The 23,167-nt window shown below is 40.6% G+C and overlaps 2 protein-coding genes across 2 annotated transcripts; one reads left to right on the top strand and one right to left on the bottom strand.

Moving 5' to 3' along the window:
- Positions 1 to 1,626: 1,626 nt before the first annotated feature.
- Positions 1,627 to 7,559, bottom strand: LOC306747288 (immunoglobulin superfamily member 3-like; the record flags this gene model as incomplete). Its single annotated transcript, XM_079230328.1, has 9 exons — positions 1,627 to 2,589; positions 2,700 to 3,092; positions 3,460 to 3,852; positions 3,963 to 4,334; positions 5,040 to 5,411; positions 5,580 to 5,984; positions 6,143 to 6,559; positions 6,690 to 7,064; positions 7,493 to 7,559. 9 exons carry the CDS (start codon positions 7,557 to 7,559, stop codon positions 2,378 to 2,380), a joined length of 3,006 nt encoding a protein of 1,001 aa, XP_079086454.1. The 3' UTR covers positions 1,627 to 2,377.
- A 2,236-nt stretch (positions 7,560 to 9,795) lies between these two features.
- On the top strand, positions 9,796 to 15,188 carry klhl6 (kelch-like family member 6; the record flags this gene model as incomplete). Its single annotated transcript, XM_079231324.1, has 7 exons — positions 9,796 to 10,052; positions 10,129 to 10,294; positions 11,426 to 11,875; positions 12,092 to 12,329; positions 12,835 to 13,037; positions 14,044 to 14,257; positions 14,701 to 15,188. 7 exons carry the CDS (start codon positions 9,796 to 9,798, stop codon positions 14,991 to 14,993), a joined length of 1,821 nt encoding a protein of 606 aa, XP_079087450.1. The 3' UTR covers positions 14,994 to 15,188.
- Positions 15,189 to 23,167: the final 7,979 nt, after the last annotated feature.

The raw sequence follows: 23,167 nt of genomic DNA, 5'->3' as shown, positions 1-23,167 counted from the left end.
ACTAGGAATAGTAGGAAGATCACAAAATGCGTAAGTGAAAGCATTACTTATTTTAATTATGGCACCGGGACATTTATGTGTGCCAATAAACCAGATAGACAGCATACTCTAAGCCAGGGTTCTGACACTAGGAAACCTGAACGGAATGCAAGTGAACTGGTTTGCAAATTGACATTGCTTTAGCTTTCAGATTAATCACCTTTCAGTTTCCTTAACAGGTACATGTTTCTTTAACTCCAGATACTGCTGTGATATTGCCTTCCGCATGATACAGCTTTCATAGAAGTGGTTATCTGTGTGTGCACTTACAGCGTTCACGCTCCTGTAGTTCAAGGGGCTGCAGTTCAAGATGTTATAGAACAATGGCTACGTGGTTTTCATAAATGTAGTCCATTCATGGCACATGAAGGATAGAGCATAAAGCTGACCCCAAATCAGATCTGGAGTGAGATAATAACAATAGAGATAACCGGCTCAAAGCTGGTAAAGTGGGAACCAAAAGGTATTCTAACACATATGAGTTTGGGATATTTGGAAAGAGAAACATAACAAATTCTGCTTTGTGCCTCATGCACTGCATTCAGTGTCAGAACGAAAACTAATGAAATTACTGTTTATTATGCTAATGCTGACTTTATTAAGCAAATATCATGAGGAGGGAGTTCTAGCACGGCTGTGTGCTGTAGTTTGCCCCCGTAAATCTAGTCTTTGCTGCAAAGACACAAGCACTGATTTGCCTCCCAAATTCAGTGTTTCTTTCTTTGCTCTGACAGGCATTGCCATGGAAACACAAGACAGTGGTATTACAGTAAAGTTAAGAGGAAGGCTGGAAGGAGCCAGTCCACTGGACTGTGAAGGGCTGGTATAATTCAAGACCAAAGACAGTGCTACATGTGCATCATCTCTCAGGGGCTGAGACGATTACGCCTTGAAGGTCCGAGCTTTTAGTCTCTCAGAACACCGCTGTTAGTTTTACCTTAAGTTGTACATCTACACTTATCGGCAAGAGCATTTCTCTGTATGGGTGTAATCTGGTGTCTGTGCTCATTTCCTCAAAGGTGAAGGCAAGCGATGGATTCTATTCTTGTCTCTCATACAGATGTTGGTGTTAAACATTGATAGGGCTGATGCAGGGAGAGAGAGAGAGAGAAAGAGAGAGAGAAAGAGAGAGAGAGATAGACATGACTTTCTTCTCGTTTATGTTTGATTTAAATCACTCTCCAGCATCCAATTTTGTTGAGTCGGAACATCTGTTAAAATTCAGCAACTGCATTATAGCAGCGATACAGAACGCATTCATGTGTGTACAAGCCCGTGCTAGAGAGGGAGACTTGTTTTCAGTTAGAGTGCCGACTTTAATCTGTACTTCAGATTCTTAAATCTACAATTTTTATTTATTTCCACCCAATTGTAGGGGATACAATTTAATTTAACAGTCTAAAATAGCTACAATTGAAATGAAAGACGGCCAATCAAGAACACAAAATGTTCTGGCTGTGTATTTGGGATCTTTGATCTGCTGGTCATATATTGTGGGACCATGTATAAGGAAATGGACAATTCCTACATTGTTATGGAAGTGAACACCCTGAAACAACCTAGAAAGTCAGACATTTAATCTCATAGTAAATAATTTAATTTCAATGTGATTGAGTACAGCCAAAACTATGACAAATGTTTAATTTATCAAGACTCCTTGAAGCACATTCATACACATATTACTATCTATAAGTGAACATTGAGAATCACACGGACATTAAATGTTTGCATTGGCAGATTTGATACCTTCATCGTATAAACTGTGACTCTTTTCTGTCCAAATGCTTTTCAGCACATTTGCCGACCACACAGTCATCCTGTGCTATTGCAGAACCACAGAGCACTTCCTGGTTGATTCATTTCTGTGTTACTTGCCGAAACCAATACCACACGTTGTGCTTAGCTGTTCCCTTAGACATGCTATGCTTTGACTTCTCCCCATCAAAGACACAGTATCAAGCTGCCTGGTATGTTGCTACATAAGGCAGGAATTTGTCAGTCAGAACATGTTGCTTTATAAAATTAATCTCCTGCCAAGCTCAGCTATGCTGGTGATACGTTCTAGCTGTAAATTGAAAAGTTCCTGTTAATTTTAAAGGCTTAATGAATTTAATTAATTCATGAAGGCAAAATTATTCCCAGCTGCACGGGCAGTAAAACATTTATACTATTTTTTTAAAACATTATCAACAGATTCATTTAATTGAAAATTACTGAACTTTGAATAACAATTAATAAAAACATATGTACAGGGCAACTTTTTGAATTATTAAACATTGCATAATATTACATCAATAGAAGTGCATTTTTATCCCTCTCCTCTTCTGGTCTGTGAGGTTCAGTCATCTGCACTGGGTTTGGTTTTCAGTGGGTGTTGCTCTGGCTCTGCCCACAGATTTTGATCCAACTTATTTCCTCCTGAGACTTTGCTCCTGCATATCTTCAGCACCAGTAGGAACATGACCAACAGTGAGCAGATGACGATCGCTATAAGAATCCCCATCCAGATATCCGACTTGCATTCTGGCTCAGAGACGGCTTTGACATCTCCTGCAAAGAAGAAGACAAAGAAATGTTTTACTGGTGCCCACAAATGCATCATTTTATATAATTTCAAGCATTGTTATTTGCTGAGGGATGCTGCATCACATTAAGCTTACCTTCTGCATAGACATTAACAGTCAAGTATCCTGAGTTTTTCACTGCAAGCTTCCTCCACCCATGAGACAGAGATGGGAGCCACTCTTCTACCTCACAGAAATACAGGCCACTATCTTCAGGACTTGGCTTCAGGACTGTCAGGCTGAATTGGTTGGGCAAAGGATGGCCAAATCTTAGCTGATCACCCTTCCCAAACCTGTCTTGTAGGGTTGAGTTGCGGTAAGCTGTGAATATGGGGTGTTGTAAGGTTTCTGTCTCTTTCTGCCAAAACCATGTGATCTGGAACTCAGATTGACTGCTGGATTGGTTGGTGATGTGACAGGGGATCAGCAAATCCTGGGATCTGCTCATGTTCAACAACTTTTCTTCCTTTAAAATAAACAGGTTTGTTTCTGCGAAAAAGCACACAGATAAATAGACACATTTTATTCAACTTCATCAAACCAATCAATGGGGCTTACAATTACATTTCACAAGTATACAGACAGACAGGGAAGAAGCCAGCAGGGAGAGAAGACAAAGTGGAGATTAGGAAGCTTTGCAAAGGGCAGAAACAGAAATCACAACAACAACACTAACAACACAACACTCACCTGTAATAAGAAAAGAGAAGAGCAAGTAGGGCATATGTACAAAGTAAAGAAAACAACCTGCATAAAACTGTCAACACCACATTTGATTGTCAGTGCTGAAAACACACTAAAGACACATTTTGATTTAAATGTTTCTCAATCAGTGAGTTATTTAACACAAACTTACCAGGCTCGACCACTGTTAGCTCTGTAGTTCTGGACACCGGTGAGAGCTGATACCAGCCCCCAAGAGGATCTTGCAGCCACTCCACCACCTCGCATATGTATGAGCCATTGTCTGATATCTGAGCTTGCCGAATACTAAGCTCAAAACTAGGGCCCTTAGTGCGCTTCATGCTGATTCGCTGCCTGTGGCTCAGCTGTACCTGGGGTCCGAATGTCACGAGGGCATCCTGGTCTGAGCTCACAACGGTCTTATTTTGTGCCTGTTGCTGGAGCAGCCAGGTGACAGCATAGCGGGAGGAGGCAGAGGTTTTGGAGATAACTGAGCATTTTATTTCTATGTCGGTGTTGATATTTATTGTCGAGGCAGGGGTGGTGTTCAGCACCAGCTTGCTCACTATGAGAGGGAGAAAAATATGAGAAATAAAGAGAAATAGAATGCACAATACAGCTTTCATCCAAAATTGCTCCAAAGACGACATTTAGCCGTACAAATCTCAACGGTACCTGGGTTCTGCACCAAAACAGCTAGCTGGTTGGATGGAGGCAACTTCTTGTGAACCTTCTCCAGGAAGACAGACACCCTACACTGGTAGCCTCCCGCCTCCTTATGGCTCGCACCATTGATAAGCAGATAGTAAATGACTTCATTCTCTTTGTTCACTACTTTCAGCTGGTAGCGCTGCTGGTCTCCAGACCAGCTGATGGCACCATCAGAGTACACAGTCAGGATGTTATCTGGGGTTGGGGTATGACGCTGCAGGCTCCAAGTTAGTGTTATCGGTACGCGTGGCCCTCTGACCCGGCACATCAACTCCACATTTTCTCCGACAGTCACGATGCTGTTGCGACTTATCAGATGCACTTTAAGAAAAGAATCTGAGCGGAGGAAAAATGTAAAATAGTCAGCGCTGTTGCGGTGGTGAGTGAGGAAGCAGAAGTTGGTGATCCTATGTCATGTGATCATGAGTGTTCAAAGTAAAAAAGAGATGCGAGTAAATGTGGGTCTTTTCTCTTCATTCAGCAGAATTTATCACACGTGCACATAATTTCTCAATATGATTTCTTTCTTTAAAATAAGACAAGGTGAGTATGCCCATAATCATCAAAATATACATTAAAACATTTCTATGCCAGTCTTTCTATGTCAGCAACATAGAACGAACTTCAAGCGGTCTTAACACTTTCTGAGAAAATACATTTTCCGTTATTATGTGAAAATGCATTGAGACAGTCTCGAGTCATTTCAACAAATACATATTGACAAAAATGTCAGGTCTAAAGCCCAAGAAGTGAACCCGACTGTTACCGGTATTACACAACTCAACAAAAGTATTTTTTATTTTTATTTACTTGTAATTGGGCTAAAAGTGCACAATTTGTGCTGATTACGATTCAGAATAATTTCCCTCATGATTGTGCAAATGCCTTCCAATTAATTTATAATTTTTCTTGCATGCAAATGGAAATTGCAAGAAAGATACAAAAATATATATAGAGAGAAACCAGTCTCAATATGCAGGTTTCGTCATTCATTTGTCTTGAATCGTTAGTACAGCGCAGACAGACGGGGACACATCTTACCTGTAGGAGCCACCGTCACAGTGGCAATCTGTGACTGGCTGTTGGTCTTGCTATTGATTTTCCATTCGGACACGGCACACTGGTAGACACCTGAATCGGAAGGCGTGACTTCATCGAGCTCGAGGGTGAAGGTGTCACCCGCTGGACGCGTTGCCTGTACTCTGCGACTCATGAACTCCTCCGCTTTCTCCGTAACACCCTCCTGACTCAGACTGATGACACTGGTGAACGTGGCCGCTGATGTGGATGTTGATTTGCGTTGCCAAGTGACGGAGAGCTGACCGTTGACCCGGTGCACTTTACAGGTGAGCTCCAGCCGGGACCCTTCGTTAACAGCCACACTGTTTTGCATTTCAACTGAGAGGCCACTTTCTGCAATGAGACAGATGGAAACACATTCACTTTATTTAGAATACTATCTTACCAATAATAGCCTCAATTTCAAGATACAATTAAGAAAACCAAGGCTAAATCATGCAGGTAAGACAAGTAAAGCCTGAGTAAATGTCTGTTTGTGTGTGGGCCCATTTGCTGACTGACCTGTGGCTGAGATACTGACCAGCTGGGCGCTGGAGTCCTGGGCTGCTTGCTGTGTAAAGGCACCATCCTGGCCTCTGTCCTGAAGCCATGCTCTACAGATGTACTCTCCTTGGTCCTCGGTTCTGACAGGCTGCAATACGAGACGGTAGTCTCTGTCCCCAATCCGGGCTGCCCTGAGCTCTCCTTCTTTCACTCGCCCACTGTACTCTGGCCCCACAGACAGTATGCCTGTCGGGCCAATGCGGGCCAACTCAACATTTGCCCGGAGCCAGGCTAGAGAGAAGAACCTTTCCTCCAGGTTCTGCGAGTCCACGTTGCAGTACAGCGACAGCTCTTGCCCCTCCTGCAGAGTTTCCGACTGTGCCGAGATTCTCACCACCAGAGACGACGTGTCTGGCACCACCTCTACTCACGGCACAAAAATAAACACAGTGAGACAAACGCAGACACACACATCCTGTCAAGAAGCCATTGCCTTGAGGAAGAACAAAGCAGAACGTATTGACTCATATCATATGTGCTATTTGATAGATAAAATCTGTGAGATGATAGCTGTTTCTAACCTCTGGCTTTAACATTCAGGGTAGTTTCCTTTGCATCCTTTTGTGCGATACTGTACCAAGAGTTGTCCGGATCTTGGATCCACTCCTCAGCCTGGCAGTAGATCCTGCCTTGGTCTGAAAGCTCCAGCTGAGCCATGTTTAGCTTGTACGTGGCCTCTCCCATTTTATCTAACCTTATCAGTCCAGCTTGGTGACGCCCTTCAAACCCAGGACCAGGGCTAAGTGTGAAATCTCTATCCAGAGAAATGATAGGCCAAGCATTGTCCTCGCTGTCATTGTGGAGATACCAGACGAGAGACAGATGGGTGTGCTGGACGGTGTTGCTGGAGGCTTGGCATGTTAAAGTGAGAGCATCACCCTCATTATAGCTCAGTGAGGTGGAGGCAGTTGATGAAACACTGAGGGAGTTGTCAATCACTATGGCACCACATCCAAAACAGAGACAAAGACATGAAAGTCACACATTTTTGCCATCTTAAGATACAGCGATGCGGCTACCTTGAAAAGTACTTCTTAAAAGCTCAAAAGTAGAACGGTGACTGCTTACCTTTCACTGTTGTCATAGCGCTGTAGGTTCCATCATAAGCATATTCATAGTTGATTACAGAGCACTCATATTCCCCTTCATCACCTTTCTCGAGGCGTTGTATCTCAAACAAGACTGAGTTTTGACTCACATGTGTCACAGTGATTTCCTTGCTCCTCACACGACTTGTATACACGGCATAGGAAAATTGTTCGTCCGCTGTGCTGATGATGTTGATATCAGATTTTGGATTTGCAGGCTTCTTGACACGAAATTCAATTTCTTTTCTCGTGCTCTCACTGGCAAAACCACTCACATTGCAGGAGATGGAGAGCGGAGAGCCCACCACGCGGTACAGAGGCCCAGCCTGTACTTCAGTGTGCACTCTGGCTTCTCCTGTGTGAAGCACAGTCAAAACAGATGGTGAAGTCAATTAAACCTTAAAGATTCAGACATGTTTTAATATGTGTGCTACAATCCAGCATCTAACCTTTATTTGACTTTTTACGGACACAATGAAATATTAATTTGATTACATTGGACAAACCATTATTTTTTGTAAACTGCACCTGCCTTCGGATGCACCTGTCACACAGTAAGTAAGGTATGCGGAGATTGTTTTTCAAAATATTATGTATATGTGAAGCAAAGCTCTGTAGTCTTCAAGATACTATGCACATAGTACGACATGTTAACTTTTTACAGTGTGTGAAGTATTTCCTTAATATAAAAAGTATACTTTATTTCTGTTCTTTTTAGTTTTTGAGGTTTTAACAAAATATGTACAACAATCCAACTGCAGCAATTCAGTGTAGGCTACTTACCGCAGTGCAGTAGCCCCAGACAAAAGAGTAAATTGGCCCTCAAAAAAGATGTCAGAGAACACTTCATCCTGAACCTGCCTCAGAAGTAACAGTGTTCACACCAAAGCTTGAGACCAGGCCCTTAGTGCGTGTCCCTGTGCGAAAATCAGTATGTGCCCTTGCACAGACATTTAAGTGGTTAATGCTTCCTGTAGGTACAGTAAGAGGAAGTCTTAGATATTTCCTGCATTCTCCACGCATTTTTGCGGCATTGTATTTGTTCATCTATTATCGTTGTCACTTATGTGTCTCACAAAGTACATGTGCAGTCGGAGTGTTGGATCACAAACTCACAATATGTTCTGCCTCAGGGCTACACTCGAGCTGATTTTGGGTTAGACATGTATGAGCGGTCGGTAAATTCACATCGTCCTCGTTCGGGCTCATGCAGTAGAAAAAGCGCTCATAGCGCTCATTGCGCATGAACCATACCTGCAATAATGGGAAGTGAAGTGAAATGAATGCGATGCTCTCTGCTGCAGGCAGTTGGTGTATTCTGTCTGCATCCTCTGACATCGACCTAAAGCGTTTGCCCTTCGAACGAACTACACGAACTATTTGTACAACTTTATGTCAGAGGCTGAGTAAAGCCTATCTAACTTCCGGTTTACCAGAATTCGATTAGCCTCTTCGTTCATTCATCTAGGCAACATTATGGAAGCCCATTTCGGCACTTTGATGAACAAATAAAGATCCTGTAAGTCATTATAATGAGATACTATCTAAAAAATAATGACTTAGCGTCTAATAATTATGACTTAATATCTCATAATTATGAGATAACATCTCATAATTATGAGATAGTATTTCATAATTACTTACAGGATCTTATATATGTATCTATTTTTCATCACAGTGATAGAAATGGGCTTCCATACTTTATGTCGGCCATGATTTCCACCAACATTTAAAGAGAAAATAAGATTGGACTCATTTCGATTGTGTTTGAATGCACCAATGAGGCAGTAGTGCCCCTTAGTGGAGAAGATGAAAGCATGCATCCCTGCTGCAGCTGTGTCTCTTTCACGTTTCAGCATCTAGCCTCAGTTACTGCTTTGATTGAGTAAATAAATGCTGGGAAATTTGATGTAACCATTCATAAGAGGTAAAGTTAAGATATAAATAAGAAAATACTGCATTGATCCCAGAAGAGTGAGCAGCACAGAGAGAGTTCAAAGGTAATACAGATAGAGAACTATTTGAATAAAATACATTGAAATAAATATATACAATACCTTTTCATTTGTAAGAGTATTGTGCACATATATGCAGCTGGAATCCAGAAATACAGTACATACATACAATAGCTTACTGTGTGATTAAGGGGGGACCAGACATCCTGCTCCTCCTGCTGTTCGTAATGAGGTGTTTGCAAACCAGGCGCCTCCATTCTCGGCCTGCCGGGTGCTTGCTGGACAGGTGGCCCATTGTTATAACATACTAATATCTAATAATCATGAAAATAGAAAATAATATTATAATATAGCATATCAATTAATGAAAATACAACAACATAATAATACTATATGGAGATATACGTTTTAAAACACAATGTAGTGGTAAATATGTTGCTTCTACTTAAACTACTACTTTCAATCATAGAAATATTTATTAATTATATGTTTTTGTATATAAAAATGAAGAAAAAGTACCTACACCATCTACAAATGTATTTATTCCCATGCTGTTCTAATCTATGCTTTGTCGTAGGCCTTCAGGCCTTAAAAAAAGTACAATCTGAGAACCTAAAACTAATAGACAAGACAAAACGGTTAGGAGCTAATGTATCAGGGATTAAGGGCCTTGTTCAGGGGCGCCTCAGTTATACCTCAGTCACCAAGACCGTCAAACAAAATCATTATGTTGACAGCCAATGGACAGACAGACAACAACAGATATGAATTCTAGATTTTACACTTAAATCCACTTTAAACCCATGCAGATACGATGACGAGTGTCATTTGCAGAAACATCCTTAGTGTTTTCTGTTGGAGGAGACCTGGTATTGTGTTTCAGAGAAAAAGGGGAAAATTGAGTGACTTAGGGGAAATTAACCAGAAGAGGAAGTGTCTAGAAACAAGCGTTGCTACATACGCATGCTACTCACAGAACAGGAATAGGAAGTATGAAGAGTGCAGACAAAAACTAAATCCACATCTCAAAGCGACACAACTGTTGCAGGCGTAAACCACAGGGATCTTTCTACAGGTGCAGGTGCAACTATAGTCGCTGCGTGCTGTTCTTGTGAGTTTCTGACGTAAATGATGAGTGGCTCACTGGAGAGGACGACAGACTGTCCCTTGCTGCTTCTCGCAGAGGACTCCGGCCAAGACGGGGCGAGAAACAGCCTGACAGGCTCAAGCGAGTCACGTTGGGAAGATGGAGGTCTACCCGTGGAGCTGCAGAGAGGGATGGAAACTCTCCGAGTGAACAGAGAACTGACCGATGTAGTCCTGTGTGTTCAGGGACATGACTTCCCTTGTCATAGAGCCATACTCGCTGCTGCCAGTCAGTACTTCAGGTAAAATACATCTCAAATTGTCTAACACCACTGTAATGGCACTGCTTGTTTTTCTGAATATATTTTTCATGTGTAGAGCCATGTTCTGCAGTGGTCTGAAGGAGAGTCATGAGGAGCATGTGGAAATAAAGGGTGTGGACAGCGGGACGATGGACTCCCTCCTGGAGTATACCTACACCAGCCGTGCCCTCCTTACAAACTCAAATGTCCAGAGAATACTAGAGGCTGCCAGTCAATTTCAGGTAAAATGACTATTACTATCAATACAAATTAAAGAAGATACTAGATTAGTGTACTTCGCACACCTCGTCGCACACCTCGTCGGATTCACAGACTCTTTTGCAAAGAGTTCTATACAAAAGGTTGACTGTAATTATCAAAGAAGCTGATTTTTTACTTTATGTCAGCATGCCTTTTACGTTAAGTCACTGACTACAAAAACCTGATCCAAGATCATAAACAAATCCTCAAAACGTAAATGAACCAACAAAGAAAAAACACTTTGTTTTTTAGCTTGTCACATTTTTGACTTGAACCAATTGGGTGTGAAAGGGTTTTATCAGATGAGTAACTCCTTCCCATTCTACGCAAGTGGAAACACATGCATGATCATGTGGTTATTCAGTGGCAGATACCAGTGGCAGAGTCATAATACCCAACTGCAACAGTTAACTGTTTATCAAATATAATGTGTCATTGAATCACTCAGTTGGAGCGCATGGTTTATCAAAGGCATGGCAGGAGACACAATGGTACAGAATTAGCAGCAAAAAGCATGTTTATATACATCCAGAAAGACAGGTTATATGACAGAGATATAATTGCGGTAGTTTAGAACTAGATTTAAAGTCTTGAAATTGTTCTGATCTTCTCACTCGAGACACTTTCCCCCCATTCATGGAACAAACATCATACGGAGTGAGATATGAGTAAAAGAGGGAAGTGAAAGTTGCCCAGTTGTTCACACTTAGGATCAGTTTTCCATACAGGCCTAAATTAACTACACAGCTGCGCCACACAAGGGGGGAGGCAGGGTTTTAGTTTTTATTAAAAAGAAGTTCAAGCATCCTTGTTGGCACTAGGGTTTAGAACTGAGATTAATATGTAGGGTACAATTTGAGGACGTGCATGTAGTATATATAGTAGCACTTTTCTAATTGAAGTTACAAAGTGGCATCGGTCATACAGGGATAACCTTGTACGACCGATACAAGGAAAACCTTGTATGACCTTTTGGGTTTCTAAGACAAATTGCATGTTACCGTATCTGCTTATCGAGCACGATATTGAGAAACCCTGTGTGTGATTTTATCAGAGTGCCGTCTCAGTTTTGATCTTGATACCACTGCCTGTGGTGGCCTTGTCTCTCGTAGTTCCTGCGTGTGGTGGATGCATGCGCTGGCTTTCTAAGCAAGTCTCTGCACCTAGAGAGTTGCATTGGGATCCTGAATCTCGCTGAAAGCCATGCCCTGCCGGCGTTGAAGGCCAGGGCTCAAGACTACATCACCACTCAGTTCTCCCAGGTCGTCCAGCAGCCGGATTTCCTGGAGCTGCCAGCAGAGTCGCTGGAGGCCGTCCTTCAGAGGGACGACCTTGACGTGAAGTGCGAGGAGTGTGTTTTTGAAGCACTTATGCACTGGGTGAGAGCCCGGCAGGATGAGCGCTATCCTTCACTGGCCAGGTTGCTTTCACATGTGCGACTGCCACTGTTGGATTCTGCTTATTTTGTAGAAAAAGTGGAGTCAGATGAATTGATTCGACGCTGCAGCGAGGCTTTTCCCTTGCTGCAAGAGGCCCGACTCTATCACCTCTCCGGCAGGGAGGTCAGTATGGCAGGGAAGACCAAAAATGCAACATCTGACATTAGTAATATTAAAAAAATGATCATCATCTTTGTCCACCAATGGCAAAAGCTACCCTTTAATATGTTACATTTTTTTAGTGTTGTTTAGTGAATCAAAACAATCATTTTGTGATCAAAATAACTGCTGTATTTCATTGTTTTATAGTTTAATGTGCTGTGTATAACATGTTTATAGGTGGTATCTGAACGAACAAAGCCCCGCGTGCAGCACTTTCTGTCAGAGGTGTTCCTCATCATTGGAGGCTGCACTAAAGATGAACGCTTCATTTCCACTGTCACCTGTCTGGACCCCCTCAGACGCAGCAGGCTTGAGGTTGCCAAGCTTCCAATTACAGAGATGGAAGATGAATCCCAAAATAGAAAATGGGTGGAGTTTGCGTGCATCACCTTCCGCAATGAAGTATATATTTCTGGTGAGAGAGATTCAGGTGTTATATAAAGAAGCTAAGCAACTGTAATGTGCATAGGAGATCCCCTACTGTGCAGATGAAAGTGCAATTCTTCCCCTTCTACTGATTATGTTTCTGATAAGTAATGATTTTTTGTCCTCTCTTGATGCATTCATTTTTCTAACATCGTCATGATCTAAACAGGTTGTTATAAATGTTCCTGAGCTTCTCTTAGTTAAACAATAGTCTTATGATCAGTGAATCCACAGTGAGCAACTGAACAAAACAACCGGCAGATGTGACATAATCTGCCGTTACAGTTGTTGTGGGTTTAGGTGTTTCCCAACTCAGGAACTGACACCCCAGCTGTGGTTACTTGAATTGTTCAGCAACACGTACGCTGTGAAAGTTCAGACTATAGTTCATGGGATTTTACATCAGAATGGTACGTGCGTGGCCCAATGTAGAGCACATACGGTCACTAAAAACTCAGTGGTGACCATATTGCGTAATGCTTCTGTTGTTGCAGGAGGTAAAGAAACACAGCATGATGTTTGGAAATATAACGGGGCCTTGGACAAGTGGATCCAAATTGAGTCCCTGATAACTGGCCGCTGGAGACACAAAATGGCAGTTCGTGGGGGAAAGGTGTACACGCTCGGTGGATTTGATGGCGTTCAGAGACTCAATAGCGTCGAGGCCTATGATCCCTTTCACAATCGCTGGACACAGGTAAACATACAAGAATTATATATAACAGTGCTTTTGTAAATTTTACATCACACATCCTTAATGCAGCTGGAATTTAAATATGTACAATAACAACTTCATTTATGTGAACGCCGTTGCTCATTGTGACAAACTGACAGCACCTGAGTCAGCAGTTTATACCTCATGAAGCATTTGGCAGCTAAAGAGCCAGATACTCCGCCCAGAAGACGGTGAAGGCCCAAATAGAGCTAAAATTATAATCCATATTGGACATAACATTTATCAGGCGGCCAGAAACAGTAAATAGACTGTTTGCTAAGTTTACAGCTGGGTTCTGCTCCTCCCAAGTAGCAAAATTAGAAATCAGTTCATGCTGATTTTTAGATTCCATTCCAACCAAACCTCCTCAGACATCAGATTGATTGTTTTTTTCATTATAGCCATTCTATTTTAACCTGCCCCTTTTCAAAAGTCACATTTCATGAGCAGCATTCAGAATTCCTTGACATTGTTGTGGTTGCGCAGGTACTCAATGGATTATTCTGGTAGCATTTGTTCAGCTTGCAAGATGAAGATGGATGGATTGGATAAGAAGTCTTGAAAGAGACATTATAAAATAAAGAGTGATGTGTTATTGGAAAAATAACATAAAAAACATAAAACCGTCTTTTGAAAAAGGGCATTTGTATTTTTTTTATGAATTTTTTATGAATTATGAAATAAAATATAATAGACCTATAAAACTGAGCTTCGTTTGAATATGTTTTATTATTTTTCGTATTTTCTACAATGTATTCATGTGATCATCATGTGATTTATTTTAGTTATTATCATTTTGTGTTATCATTGAACACTTTGGACCTCCGTAATAACCATTAATTACAATACTATAATAGTGTACATTAGGTGTTAACTATCCGAGAGTCCATAGAGCGCACTTCTTTAAAACAATATAACTCACATATTTACTTCTATGCCTCTTAGATTGTCCATATTCCATTAAATGCCCTTTTGGCTGTGCTTGCAGGTGACTCCTCTTGCAGTCGGTGTGAGCTCCTTTGCTGCTGCAGGTTTTGACAGATGGATCTATGTGATTGGTGGCGGGCCGAATGGAAAGTTGGCAACTGATCAGGTTCAGTGCTGGGAACCTGGCACAGACAGCTGGGATCTGCGGGCGCCCATTCCCATCGAAACCAAATGCACGAATGCAGTCACCTTCAAGGACTGCATCTATATAGTTGGTAAGTTGGCAGTGGTGGCTAGTAACTGAGTACATTTATACACTGAGGTATTTGTACTTTACATAAGAGTATTTTAATTCCATGCTTCTTTTAAATTACATTTTCATTCGTAAGGGAGTATTCTTTATGTTGAAGTATGAAAATCCTTCCTCCATCACTGTAAGTTGGTGACTTTTTATTTGGAGGATGTATACGTGTGGGTGTATATGAAGAGTTTTATTCCAAAGTGAGATGAACACAATGTGCGAAAAGCCGTGTCGACACAGACTCCTAAAGAATGATTGCATTCAAATTAAGAAAACATGTTCAATTAATTGTTGTTTTTCAAGAATGTGGTCATCTGTGTCTGGTTTATTGTGTAAGGAACTGAAACACATGTTGTATACAGCAAGTGTGTCTATATTTAGTAACTAAAATGTTATTTTGTTTCTGCCTGCTCCCAGGTGGAGCCATGCATGCCATGTACTGCTACTCACCTCTGTCAGACTCCTGGACCCTTGTGACCCGTCTAGGCGAGAGGGCGAGCTGCGCCATCGCTGCCTGTAACAACAAACTCTTCATCACTGGGGGGCGGGACAACAAGAACCAAGTTATCTCCACAGTGATGTGCTGGGACTCTACCCGAGGGGCGTTGACAGAGGAGTGTGTGCTACCGATGGGAGTGTCGCACCACGGCAGTGTTACACTCATGAAGTCCTACACACACATACACAGAGTAACACCTGCTTCAGAGTGAAAATGACAGAGACTCATGTGAAGAGCACAAGGAGAGTGATGGAAAGGAGAAAAAAGGTTTTGCATGCGTTGCTATGTACATATTTTTGTAATTGTATACCAATTTGGAATACTACGAGTCATTCACCATGTTGTATGATAAACAATAATGTAATCCATTGGTATATCAGACTATTTATACCAAGAAATACATTGTTTCATGGCTTCCAGTTAATATAAAGATTGCAAAAACATGCTGACCAATATTTTGATGAAATTAATATATGCATACGTAAATAATTTAGGTAACGCATTTAAGCATGTGATGTGACTTTGTTTGAGGAACCAAACCAAAGCTCTTGCACCTGGTGTTTTGTTATTACTGTTTTACACACACACACACACACACACACACACACACACACACACACACACACACACACACACACACGCACACACACACACACACACACACACACACACACACACACACACACACACACACACACGCACACACACACGCACACACACACGCACACACACACACACACACACACACACACACACACACACACACACACACACACACACACACACACACAGACAACACACGTTTTTTTCATGACTTCTAGGAACATGACATTGCCTGGCATTCATTTCCTGAAGACTTATAACCATAACCATCACTGCTACCAGCTTAATGCTTAACCTATGACCTTAACCCAAGCCGAACCTTACCCTAACATTACCATACATCTTAAATCCAATATTCACCCTTAATTATAGTACGTTTTACGTTCTGGGGACAGGAAATTGTCCCCATTTTGTATATGATTGTGTAATCTGAATTGTGTTCCCAGAAGATGGGTAAAACAAGTAACTTACTTTGAAAATCGCTATCCAGTGATCACAATAATTTGTTTTGTTTCATTCAAATACATATGAATTATGAAATACACAAAGTTATATCTTAATCCAAGGCAAATATGAATTCTCCTATCTGCACAGAAAAACATTATAACCCTTTGTGTCAAACGAACCACTGAAAATAGTGTTATAGATGAGAGACTAAAACTATGCTTATTTCCAGGTGGGCGTATTCCTTAAACTCCTGACGTATTTCTACCGGAACACAACAAAAAGATCAAGCTTCCGGCATAATTTCAAAATAAAACGCACCGACACGAAGTCGACATGTCCAGTAACAAAAGTCGCTCAAATCATGAAATAAAGCAAAGCTTATGCGAGCAAATGTGTAGAGTTAAAACGGATGGCCCTTTATTAGCCACCTCAATGCTTAAATTGGAAAAATTAAGAAAAAAATACACACTTTCTTAAAAAAAATGTAAACACAAAACTGAAGTGCCTTTCAGTGCAGACTGGAATAGAGGGGGCATGTGATGACTATATACTGTTGAGGTGAAGCCTTTAAGTGGTCCGTTTATTGTGAAGGTCAGGAAGTCAGTGGGACTCTCTGCTGTTCTTCTTTGGTCAAAGTACTTTCGCTTGAGGCGTGAACCTGCATCGCAGAGACACGCTCCTCCTCGGATTACCTTCGCAGATACTCCCGAGAGTTTGGTCGAGCCTGTCCCAACTTGTTTATGTTAACACAACAAACTGTGAACTTATTTACCACAAGGAAGGCAGTTCACCTGTTTCGCCCGTTTCACCTGTATCACTGCAACACCTGCGCCGGAGTGAACGCGTTGTGTGAGCTCATTCTGAAATGGCTGCTCGGTATTTCCTGTTTTATTCCATCTTTATTACCTCGTGCCTAGGTGAGTTTGTGCGTGGGGTGTAGCTAAGATTTGCAGTTTTGTGTCGACATGAAAAGTACAGCAACACACAGCTGCAGTACAAGTCCAGTGAAAGTTAAGAAGGCCTACATTTGTTTAATATGTCACTATGTCCTTGGTATGCTATGGACTGGTATAAACCTGATGACCTAAAACAATCCACTGTTTCATTCATAGTCCCATGCATTGTTGGAATACAGCAATACCTCGGAATAATAATAAATACACCTACTCCTTTTATAAATAATGTGTTATAACTACGTATGCTGGTGTTTACATTGACTTTACACCTGTAGTTAGACCTGTACAATCTAATAACGCCTCTGCAACTATCCCACTATGTTGTTTTAAAATGATCCTTTCTGTGGAGACTGTATGCAAGAGTTGTGTTATGTAGGACTGAATTATCATGAATGCTGTAACAAAATAATCTTGATTTATAGTCTGATTTCACTTTTTCCTGGAGATTTCAACTGCATTTCATGGTCTTCATTAGATGAGGGAGTTGTCTCAGCTGACATGGCTCAGATTCTCTCATGTTATTTACATTTGCTTATAAGGTGATGTGACATGGTGTTTGATTGTAATCTGTCTTTCTCTGACTCCTTACTTGATGTCATTTACCCTCTATAACCTAACATATTCAGTTTACTATCACACACAAAAGCAAGAAAGTCTCACAAATGAGAAGCTGGAACAAGGGAATATTTGGCAATGTTGTTTAATAACAACCACAATCAATTGATATCATAGAATTTTTTATTTTGTCAGAAAGAGCTCTGCATGATGCTGTCCAGCACACCACCAACACTCACTCGTCTCAAACATGTTTGCAGATTAAAATCAACACCTATTCAACACAGTGTTACCAAACACTTAACATGTGGAATTAATACAAATAGGATTTATTGCTGAATTGTTTCTATTGGATTACATTAGATTGTACGGATGTACACCTAATGACCTGGCAACACCATGTGCTGAGGTGTTGAGTTGTCATCGTACCCTTCAATGTTACAAATGTACTTTCACACATTACGCTGCATGTTTCTAAAAGTCTCTATTCTCTGTGTCTAGTTGCTGGACAGTCTTCAAAATATGCGCTGAAGGGGGAGAAGGTCTCCTTGAAGCCAGACATCGCTGGACATCCGGATAGAATCCTGTGGAAATACAACGGCAAAAATGTGGTGGAGTTTAATGGCAAAGAGCAAGAGGATTTCAGCCCTTATGAAAACAGGATCACTCTTGACTGGGTCTCTGCCGAACTCGACATCATCGACCTCAGATTTGAAGACAGCGGGGACTATGAATTGGAAGTAGACGTCAACAAAGCGTTGCATCGTTCCTTCTATAAATTAGAGGTCATAGGTACGTTTACAATTATTTGTGCTTATACTGTATGTAATCGATCAACAAAGTTATATTAAAGTTACATTATATAAGTAGACGTTGATGTGTCGCTATTGCAACTCCATGCCCTTCAATGACTTGAAATAAAACCAAACACACAAAAAAAAACTGCAAAAAAGAAAATCTTGTCGCTTAGTAGACGATACAACTGCCAGTGAGAAATATTGTATCTTTTCACGTGGCAAACACCACGGCAGTAACGACAAAACATCGGTGGCCTTGTCAGGTTTGTGAAAGCAGAGGGAAAATAAATGCATCAAAGCTACAAAGAAATCTTGAGGAAAACCTAGTGCAGCTGTCAAGAGACAACAACTTGTCAGAGGATTCATTTTCCAGCAGTCCAGTGCAACACAATGGGGGGGTTGCAGAGGTCAGCTGTCCAAGCCTGATAGATGCAGACCTTTCCACTCAGTCAAGGCTGTTGTGCTGCTGAAGGAACCTCTACCAAATACTGGCCTGAGGGGTGGCAAATACTTTTTTATCATTTCAATTTAGATCTTTTTGTAGGGATTTGTTTCTGTGGAAAAGCTTGTGATTCACTAGTGTAAAACAATACAACCTGAACGGGCTGTGGGAAATATTTACACCTTTATTCATTTGAAATTGACAAATTGTTTGTCTTTGTTAGTAAATCATGTATTGTAACATCATAGCAGTGTCAGAATCCTTTTGGACTGCATGCTGGTGCTTTCTGGTCCGTGCAGAAGCCAGGAGACAGGACTGCTCCCCACACCCAGCAAAGCCATGAGGAGATCCAGATATCGAAACCATCGTTATTACTTTATATGTCACCCATAACATGGATTTTATAGTTCTTATAATTGCTCTCTCAGAGACTTTGCTCTCAAGAAAATTATGGGTGTTTGTTCCAAAAGCAGAAGGAAGTATACACTCAAAGTAGAAATTCCTGTGAGTTTCTTGTATGGCAGGACTCAGTCAGGGGGTTGTTGGCGTTGATGTTGTATCTTGTACCAACAGTCAGTGTAGTCTTGACCGCACTCTTTCCTAAAAGTGTTTTAAACATAGAAGCAGAGGAACAGAAAACAGTTTTATTTCTACGTCGGCCTCTTTTATGATGCTAATTCTTTATTTTTTTTCCCCTATAAGCACTGTATGTTCTTTATACCCTGTGCTATATTTTAAAATGGTGTTATTATATAACAAATAAGTATTCCTTTTGCTGTGTATTAACTTCTTTGTTCATTGATGTTCTCATTAAGACACGGTCGCCAAGCCCACCATATCCTGTGAGATAAACAATGGCGGCAGCTCTAACGTATCTGGAGAGCTGGTGTGCTCTGCAGAGCCCAGACCACCTCGGTCCTTGATGAAGTTTGAGTGGAGAACACATGGAGACGTGTGGCCTGGCTCACAGCTACGAATATCTCTGGGGGATACACATGATGATAAAGTATACAGTTGTAATGTGAGCAACACTCTGAGTAGTCAAGAAGCTACATTCACTGCAAAGGATTGCTACCCAGGTAAGCTTTCAAATGTCCTCTTAGAAACTAATTAACACAGGATATTCCTATAAGTAGCCCACTATTTGTGATGCGTTTCATTCGGAAACAATACCTGCTAAGCTGCATTGACAATGACACTGACTTCAAAACAGAGACTTTGATCTTTCAGACTCAGCTGAGCTTTATTTAGCAACAGTGGTGACAGCAAAAGAAGACGAAACAGAAAAATGTGCTCGTGTGTTTCCTTCACGTTATCAATAATAATGATAGTAATAAGGAAATAAATGTAGATCTCCTTTAAAGTGATTTTCATAATGAATATATCCTTCGGTTATACCCTCATTAGAGAAGGCAGAGTTCATGTTAAAATCTAGACTAATATGTGCAGTTTTACGGTACTACTGAATGTAATGTAAAGTTTAACTTTTGTGTTACTGTGCAGACGAAAGTTCATCTGTAATACTGATCGTGTGCCTAGTCATTGCATTTCTCGTCGTGGCTCTCCTCGTGGGTCTGGCCATACTGTGCTGCAAACAACACCAAAAAGGTAAAGATTCAAATGTAGAAATTGATCCTAAAATGAATATGATTTTATTTTTCAGCAACCTAGTTGATATACAGAATATATATACACTGATGTTCATGTATTAGGAGCTACAGTAGACTAATGGTAATAATACGTTATATTAATACGTTTTATATGTATGAAGACTATTCAGATGCAGTATTATTTAACACAAGCAGCTGTTTTATTGAATCTAACTCAACTTTAAAGTTTCTGTCTTCTTTTTCTGTCCTCATGCTCTTCGCTCCAGCATGTTTTGCAAAATATGATTTGGAAAATCCGTCACCACCTGGCAGAACAGAAGGTATGACACTCTATGCACGCTTGGACCAGCGATAGTTTGGCATTCATCCCTCATAAAGGACGAAGGCAATTCATAGATTGTCAAAACATTGTTTTATTAAATGTCTTGACAATAGACAAATCGTATTAATCTTGACTAATAATTTTGGCCGGCCAGGTGTTTGTAACTGAAAAGTTGACAGTATGAAATTTTTTTTTTGGTGGTAAAATCTTGGATCCCTAATTATTTATTGTTTTTCAAAATCTGAGCACAACGAGCTGAGTGACACTGCGCAGGAAGTCTTTTGGGCGCTGTTGGGTTAGAAAAAGATGGAGAGGCAGAGACAGTAGCACACTGACAAAAGGACATTTAAATAAGGGAACTTTGTATCGCAGTACTATTTTGCATCCACTGTTAAATCTATTTTTATTACGTATCTTGATGATGGCCGTAGATGCACTCTGTGGTCCATGGCTCTCATGTGAAAACGTTGGTCAGATTAAAGGTCATATCGTCTTAAGAACTCTTTGACCTTGTTCTTTTTTTCTTGGGAGTTACATTATATGTTTTATTTCAATCTGTTTCAGGGTCAGATATGAAGAAAGCTCAGATGGCTGAAAGAAGGCCTCTTGTTCACAGAGAATCCACTCTTCCCTCTACTCAGCCACTTGGCCGTTTCTTCCAAGGTAATAGGATTATGAGCTCTGATGAACCTGCTAGTAACCAAGAACAAGACACAGATTCAGACCATGACGCTGTAAAAGGTAAAGGCTGCTAAGAAACGTGTTTGCATACTATAACGGAGCAAAACAAATCCTCTTTCAGATAATGGTGAAATAACATTGTGTCATATTCTCTATCATTTAAAATACAAAATGTTTATCTCAAGCCTCAGTCAAATAACTGAAGGCCAGAAAGAGGCCTTGGCAGGAAGTGGAAATACAAAACAACATTTGTATTAAAATAATAGGATTTAGTAATGATAATAATACTATTAACATGTTTTTACTATTTATCGTTTTTCTTTTACGTTCTTCATTTGCCTTTTAGATACATATTCATGAATTGTGTGTGTATTTTTTATTGTGGTGGATATTTTGTGTATTATACTGAATAGAGGGATTATATTGAGATCATTTCAGGAAATGTGTCAGATTATAATTTGATTGAAACTATTCTGAACTATTTAATTCCTATCTTCTTCTCTTTTTTTTTACAGAACATGAAAAGAACGAAGAAGATGAGAAGCCCAAAAAAGGTTACACAAAAGCAAATGTTATTTTCTATGACTTATACATCGTAGAAAGAGTTCTACAAAGTATTGTGTGTGCTGTTCACTCTTTCCAGGACATGTCCGAAACATTGCACAGGCTTGTATTTGTATTGCAATTAACAGTAAAATAAATAATAGAAAAGCAGCAAGTCCTCACATTTTTGCTGTATAAGTGACTTTGAGTATTTATTGATTATTACCATTAATGTTATTCATTATTATGTTGTTGATCAACCAATTCATTAATCAATATATTGTTTCAGTACTACTCATTATTACCATCACACATTGCTAACTATTGGTTTGCTTTGACTGCTTCTGTGTGGTTTAATCTCTTAAAGCATTATTTTACTTCAATTTCCCTTTTCTATTTTTTCTGCTTACAAAATGACCCAGACGAGCATAAGAAAACTGTGTTTTGCCCGCGTAGTGCGTTACCTTCCCCTCTGTATCTGAATAATCTTGCTTGTAACGACAAAGTTGATGCAGGGCCACACAGAGAGTCTTCAGAGGAAGAAGTCCCACGGAGCGACCCCTCAGACTCGGAGAAGGATAATGAACCAGAACCTGCTCGCGTGGCGGACCACTTCAGTGAAGACACGCAGTCTGATCCAAAAGTCCCCTTCTCTCCTGAACATCCAGGTTTGGAAACTACAATATCTGAGCTGGATTCAGAATAGTCATCGGGAAAAAAAATTTAAAAAAAAAATTAAAGTGAAATACTTCACAGTTAGTATACTTTACCCAAATACTTTATCAAGCACAACTAATAGACAACACCATTCTTCTACAGTACAGCCCAGTGTGAGTAGCGTCTATGTACGCAACTCTGGATGAAACACCCACGGCGGGTTAAACATACTTTGTCATAGCTGACGCAAAAGGAAGCAGCAGCTGTTTCATTAGTTGATTGATTAATCTTGACATATAAGAAAAACAAATCTGTATTTCCTTGCTCATAGAGGAAAGATTGACCTCGACCAATGATCATCCTTAAAGGGTGCAAGGCATTTCTTGATGTTGACAGAAAAGTCTAACTGAAGAACAGGAGGAGTTACATTTGAATCACTTTATTGCGTATTTCAAATACATCTGTGGGTTACTTGGGAAATGGCTTTTTAGCTCTCCTCATATTTTGAAACCCCCATGTAGTAAGACTGATTGATTTGAAACCAGAACAATTTAATCCTTTTGCAAATTCTTAGCAGGCAGGCGCTCTTTTTATGCTTTGTACTGTCTGTTTCAGAACCAGAGCGGGAGGCAGATGAGGATGAGGAGGCTCACTCTGCTCCTGCCGAGGCTGAAACTCCTCCTGCTGCTCAGCCACATTCCCCTTTGACCGAAAGCTCTTTAAACACGACGCCTAAAGACGAGGAAGTCGCCAACGCAGATCTGGTCACCGG

Source organism: Taurulus bubalis, assembly GCF_910589615.1.
Source record: "Taurulus bubalis genome assembly, chromosome: 15".
Taxonomy (NCBI): domain Eukaryota; kingdom Metazoa; phylum Chordata; class Actinopteri; order Perciformes; family Cottidae; genus Taurulus; species Taurulus bubalis.
This window is presented reverse-complemented; position numbering and strand designations above follow the sequence as displayed.